The sequence below is a fragment of the Dermacentor variabilis genome, chromosome 7, assembly GCF_050947875.1.
Source record: "Dermacentor variabilis isolate Ectoservices chromosome 7, ASM5094787v1, whole genome shotgun sequence".
NCBI lineage: Eukaryota > Metazoa > Arthropoda > Arachnida > Ixodida > Ixodidae > Dermacentor > Dermacentor variabilis.
In genome coordinates, this window is record NC_134574.1 from 100683844 (window position 1) to 100690637 (window position 6794).

A 6794-nucleotide genomic window follows, 5' to 3' on the forward strand; every position below is an offset into this window, starting at 1 on the left:
ACGATCATTTCAACTACCGCTCCAATTCGTCATCAAGCTTGCCTATTTGTGGCATGCCCCGTTTTGGATGACAGTGAGTGTGCTGGATGTGCCGGATCATACTTCTCCAAGCACGGACCCAAGTCGGCGCATCCAGATCCGACCGAGCAATATGGTTCCCATACGGCTTCGCCACCACTGGGTCGCCAGTCGCGTCTACACCACGTACTGGGAGCGCTTTCTCTTCCACATGTATCCAGACAACAGTACGACACCCGCCATGAACGTGACTTTTGTAGACGAGGTCCGTGAAATGGAGCAGCACATACTCGGAACGTCGAACTCCTTGGTCAATTCCGCATCGCCGAAGCCGAAGGTATTCTCGTTCGGTGAACTGTCAACCCACGTTCCGAGCGCCTCGGCTCCTGAATGGCTTCGAAGCTTCCGGAAATCCATCCCTCTGCGACGGCAGCTCAGCTTCTAAGACGAAATCGTGGTCAGCGACGACCGCCTTCTGCCGGCAGTCAGCGGATTCCTCGAGAAGTACGACGAAGCGCTGCTTAACATGCACCTGACGTGGCTTTTCATGCAGTACTTCGCTCCCGTGGCAGATTACGACATGCTCGTTGACCACTATGGCAGCAAGCACAAGGCCGCGGTGTATTTGCCCGTGTTCTGCGGCCACCACGTGGAAGACACGTTCAAGGTGCTTGTCGTTGCGCTCGACTTTGTCTATCGGTTCACGGCGCGGGACGTCAAGATGGTTAACGACGGTTTTGACGACGTAGTTTCGGCGGCCGCGGAAAGGGTCAGCGCTTCAGACTGGATGGACGATGAGAGTAAGGCGCGACTGACCGAGAAGATATTCGCTGCGAAGAAGTCACTGTGGCCGCCCGACGCTCTTGTGAACGCTGAACAGTTGGAAAAGCTGTACCATGGGTTACCCGAGAATACTACGAGTTTCGCGCATCTATGGGTGGCCACGAAAATGGCTTCGACCGTAATACTCACGAATGGTAGATACGAGGAAGTGATAAGGCTGCCTTGGAACAGTCTGCCTGGCTACGTTGTCTACGATTACGTTTCGAACACCGTGGAAATAGCAACTGCCGCCATCGCGCCACCCCTATACTATTCGAACGGAGCAAAGGCTATGCTGTACGGTGGGCTGCTGTTCCTCATGGCGACTCACTTGGTTCGTGGCTTCGACAGAGAAGGCGTCAGGTGGACGCCCAACGGAACAGAGGTCGGCGGCATCCTGTCTAATGCGAGCCTTTTCGAATATCACGACAGGGAGCGATGCCTGGACGACGATATAGAGCACAGCCTCTTCCCCGAAGTGCCTGCTGTTGACATTGCCTACACCGCCATGAAGCAGTCCCACGTTCGAGACGGTAGCGAGCCCCTGGGACTGCGCATTGACCTCTCGGAAGACAAGGCGTTCTTCATGACGCTCTGCTACACTTCGTGCGAGATCACCGGTAAGGAGCGCTCCCACAATTTCGACTGTAACAAGATGGCAAGAAATTCCAAAGCTTTTGCAAAAGCTTTTCACTGTCCCACGGGATCTAAAATGAACCCCGATAAGAAGAGCAATTTTTCTTCTTGACGTAAGACGATGAATTGCCACAGTGTCGAACATTACCAGTGGCTCTCTTCTGCGGGTGAAAAGCATCTAGTTTCGTGTGTTTGAGTCAAATTTTTTTCGCAATTTTAAGATTACCGTCATGGCTTCCTCCTCTGTGCGTTTAGCTTTCTATGATGCCTTGGAGTTGCGCTGTGTGCATAGATGCGCTGAAAATCAGAGAAGCCTTTGTTTTTGGATAGAATGTGTGCAGCGCAGAGAACTGGACTGAATCCATTGGAACATTACTTTCATGTTTATTCCCCCACGTACTTCGCTCTTCGCTGCGTGCAATGCTATTGACTGGAAATGGCGTAACAAAATCCAGTTTCTACTATAAGTGCGCTTTCAGAAATCTGCTCTGCAACCACGGAATTTCCAAACGACATTCGCAACTTGTGTAGTTTTCTCCGCCATAACTAGAACCGAGATTTGCATGAATGCCGATAAAGTGGATGCGACAAAGCACCTTTCCCGTGTGTGAAAAGCGCGCCACGAGAGACCGGCATGCTCGGCTAGGCTGGCACGATGTGCCCCTGCTCGCCTTTGCACCCCCTGACAGTCGCAACCCGTCACTTGACTGCCAACCACAAGGTTCACATGCCGCGCTTGTGCACGGCCGTGCGGGTGCTGGCTGGTCCGCCCATGCGCCCTCAGACCCGCTCCAGCAATCTGGCGCTTACGGCGACGGCGCGACCCCACCTCGAACGTGTATAATTGGTACTGCAATAAAACCCAAGAAAATCCGTGTATTCGACCACCTACATTTAGGGAGAAAAAATGATAGGCGACCGTAATGTCTGACTCATACTGGCGCTACCACCTCAGCGTTGGGGTTCTTTAGGTTAAAGGGAAGCTGAAACACTTTTCGAAAAAAATGAGTTCTCTGCGGCATTCTACATTTTTGAGGCCCCTGAACACGAATATCTGGTTCAAAAAGTGCGGAGACAAACGCAAGCGGCTGTTTTTTCAAGAAAACGTGCACCGGCGCCTCGGGGCATCGCGCGAACGCCGCTGTTGCCCATGGTTGGTCGGGGCCGCTGTGACGTCATTCGCGGCAGTCGCCGGTCGGCGCCGCCGTTTCAGAGCGTAGCACGCTTTTCTGTTCTGGCGTCATAGCTGAGTTGTAAGCATTATGGAACGTCCTCGATGTCTCGGACAGCTTGTATTTTCGCCGTACATGTTCGAACCGACAGCCGATACGGAAAACGATAGCGGCAACGGCGGCAACGACGATGTTGAGTGTGGCAACAGCGAGAGCGATGTGTGCACCTTCTCGTGCGTTGGAAATCTTAGCTGGTACGTATGTTTTCTTTTTCCATGTAGCTGCACGTTCCAATGACGCTAAAGTGCCACTGGGAACTTGCTGCTGGAAGAAGAACATGGTTGCAATATCCGCGATGTCAAGCACCTTGCCGCTGCTTGTCTAAAGTCCCGTGGTTTTTTTTAGTGTTGATACACGATCGCGAACATAAGTGCCGCGTTTCAAAGCGAGCACATGCAGTGCTGCGAGGTACAGTCATGGAAGTTGCTTAGCACACACATCCAGAGATGGACAGAGGTATTATATGTGCAATATTCATACTATGGTCCGACGACTTTGCGATTGTGGCTCGATCAAGAATCGGTATGCGTGCTCCATGCTAGTGTTGACATAAAGATATTAGGCAGTATTAGCACCGCCTTGTGGTAAACACGATAACTGCAAGCGTACGTAGAACGTCACTAGGCAAGCCTATACTCCATTTCATACCTCCGGTGCAACGCTGTGGAAGCTACGCATGAAGTCCGGTCACCAAAATTTATTACTGCGCACGTTTCCGTCTATGCTTCGCAGCGTGCCAGCAGCGTTTGCTCGCGCGAGCATGCACGTGAAGCTGCCGCGACGGGCTGCAATTAAAAAATGCCGAAAAGAAAATTGATTTAAAAGAACGTGTTAGCAGCCATATAAGTACACGGATTGTTTCTATGGGTAAATTCTTTTTTTTTCATTCAGAACCACGTTAAGAATAGCTTATGTCAAAAGTACATCCCATCCGGGCCCACTCAACCTCTCGGGCCACACACAGGGAACTCCAACCCTGCCCTTGATGAAGATTTCAGCGTGGCAGAGATTCATGCTGCCCTGCATAAGCTGAACAGCCGTTCGACGCCAGGCCCAGACGGTGTTACGAATAAAACACCAAGAAATCTAGATGACCCCTCGGTGCAACAACTCACCGAATACATCAACAACTGCTGGCGCCAGGGATCCACTCCCCCGACATGGAAAACGGCCAAAGTAATCCTCATCCGCAAACCCGGTAAGCCGTCTAGCCTCGCCAATCTCCGGCCCATATCGCTAACTTCATGTGTAGGCAAGGTCATGGAGCACGCACTCCTAACCCGTGCAAACACTCACCTCGAAGACGTGCTTACCCCCACTCGATAATTGGCTTTAGACAGCATCTTTCCACCCAAGACGCTATGCTCCAACTTCAGCATCAAATCCTAGATGGCAAATCCCGTCACACGAAGGCGATCTTCGGCCTCGACCTCGAGCGCGCCTTCGATAACATAAGGCACTCCAACATCCTCGAGCGCATCTCCTTGCTCAACCTTGGAGAACGCACTTACAACAACGTAAGAGACTTTCTATCCAAACGGAAGGCCTTCCTGTCGGTCGGAGACATTCGATCGGAGGAACTCTCCCTCGGTAGCACGGGCACACCGCAAGGCTCTGTCATTTCCCCAAATACTGTTTAATCTGGTTATGCTCGGATTAGCACAAGAACTACAAAAACTTGACGGCATTGAACACACCATATACGCCGACGACATTACAATCTCGCCTGCAAAGGGCAGTGACGGCCAAATCGAAACTGCCCTACAAGACGCCACTGGGGTCGTAGAAAATTATCTTGAAGGCCCGGGACTCCGCTGTTCCCCTGAAAAGTCGGAGCTTCTCCTATACCACCCCATACTCTGTGGACGCCCCCCGCGGGGCTCCACGAATAAACGCCAATACGATGAAATAGAGCTCAACCTGAGGGATGGCAGACCTATACCCGTGGTCCCTAGCATCCACGTTCTTGGTATGACCATAGAAGCCAACGGAGCTAACTCTACGGCTATCTCCAAGATCCTTCGACAGACCGCTAATACATTCAGACTACTGAAACGAGTGACCAACCGGCGAGGGGGTATGAAGGAAGAAAGCCTCACCCGCCTTGTCCACTCTTTCATCGTCTGTCACATTACTTACGTTGCGCCCTTTCTCAACCGGTACAAAGCTGAAAAGACTAAACTGGACATTATCATCAGAGGAGCCTATAAGCAGGCCTTAGGACTACCCAACCACACCAGCACGGAACTTCTACTACAATTAGGTATCCACAACACGCTAGACGAGTTAATCGAAGCCCAACGTCGATCCCAACTAGAGCGGCTTACCCTAACGGAAACGGGCCGCAGCATTCTAAACAAGCTTAATATCACCTACCACCGTCAACATAGGGACAAACACCCAATACCACTCGACATTCAGCAATGAATACACGCCGACCCTATTCCAAAAAACATGCACCCAGACTACAACAAAGAACGCAGGAAGGCACGAGCCACCTCCCTCATCAAAGCTTATGCCAACACCGCGGGCGTCACCCTCGTCGACGCAGCTGAGTACCAAGATGGACGGTGCTTTGCGGCGGTTACCACGGCAGGCGGCTTGCTCCGACATGCTGCCAGCATCGTTACCAAAAATGCCGAGACAGCCGAGGAAGTGGCCACCGCCCTGGCCACTCTTGACCCAGCCTGTCACACCATACTGAGCGATTCTCGCGCAGCAATCGACAACTACATCAAAGGTCGTATTTCTCAGCAATCACTCCGTATCTTACGACAAGCCCCGCATTCGCCTGAAAATCAAATCACCCTCGTCTGGATCCCAGCACACGCCGGCGTTGTCCACCGGCACCCCACCAACCTCAACAAGGTTACACACTCCGTAGCACGAGGACTAGTCAACCGTGCCTGAGACGGTGCTGGTGCACCCGCAGGACACGACCGCCTTACAAGATACAACGACCTTGTGAAATCATTTTACCTCGCAAGAAGAACGTTCCCCACCCCTCACCGCAAGTTAACCAGGGCACAGGCAACCAACCTTCGCCTGTTACAGACGAATGCATACCCCTCCCTCACACGCTATCACACTATATACCCCGACATCTACCCGAGCCAGTCGTGCAAGGTCTGTAAAACTGAATCAGCAACACTCCCCCACATGCTATGGAAGTGCAAACGTCAATACCCAGACCTTAATCCCGTGACCCTCTCGTCGAGATGGCATGCCGCCCTGCGCAGCTCCCATCTCGACGACCAACTCTGGGCGACCCAGCAGGCCTACGAAGTGGCGAAGGGGCAAGACCTCGACGTCCCATCGTCGGAGGCCTAGGCCCAGCCGACTGAACTGCTGGTGCTCATTAAAGTTCACTCTCTCTCTCTCTCTCTCTCTCTCTCTCTCTCTCTTCATTCAGAACTGAGCTTGTATATGGAAAATTTCTAAAAAATCAGGTCAAGAAACACCGAACTTTTTCTAAGTGCGAACGCAGCCACTGCAAGAAGTATCCCAAGCCTCCACAGCGTTGCACCTGATGTATGAAGCGGAGTATGGCGACGCTAGCAACAACGTGTTTCCGCATTTGTCGTAAGGCTATCCGGCTATCACGGAAATGCTCCGAGCACAGCACAGTTGATTTCGTCGGCACGAACTTATCTCTCCTGACCGCAAGGACCCACTGCGCTGGAAGCTTCTTGTCCTTCGGGAACCCGTGAAACACCACATCGTCTCGCCCGCCTGTATTCGCGTAGCGGAATGCTGCACAGAACGAGGGTATGTTGGGCGCCCTTGGCTGTAGGCACTCACGCAGCACAGAAGGAAAGAACAGTTTACGAAAATCGCAAAACAAACGTGAGCGGCGGCGGCGGCAGATCTCTCGTAGCGTCGTTCAGTAAAGCGCAGGACGGAAAGAGGCATGCCAGCACATGCCAGCACGCCGGTCCGGCAGCTCGGTCCCCGCGAATGACGTCACTCTCGCCGGTTCTCTCCTCTGGGAACCACCTCACCCGGCGCTCGGGGAAGCGATGGGGGCGTGTCCGCGGGGGTGATTTAGAAAGCGATTTCCGCCCCTTATATTAGCAAAACGAAGAA

General features: G+C 52.6%; 1 protein-coding gene across 1 annotated transcript; it reads left to right on the forward strand.

Annotated features, from left to right (window-relative positions):
- The first annotated feature begins 544 nt into the window (after positions 1-544).
- On the forward strand, positions 545-2320 carry LOC142588752 (neprilysin-1-like). Its single transcript, XM_075700571.1, has 2 exons — positions 545-1460; positions 2166-2320. The coding sequence occupies exons 1-2, from the start codon at positions 545-547 to the stop codon at positions 2318-2320; spliced, it is 1071 nt and encodes a 356-aa protein (XP_075556686.1).
- The last annotated feature ends 4474 nt before the right edge of the window (positions 2321-6794 follow it).

What these genes read in the sequence shown, in the direction of transcription:
- LOC142588752 (XM_075700571.1), top strand. Translation starts at nt 545, where the DNA reads ATGCACCTGACGTGGCTTTTCATGCAGTACTTCGCTCCCGTGGCAGAT. An exon ending in CACTTCGTGCGAGATCACCG is followed by an intron (nt 1,461 to 2,165) that starts GTAAGGAGCGCT and finishes ACCCCCTGACAG; the next exon opens with TCGCAACCCGTCACTTGACT.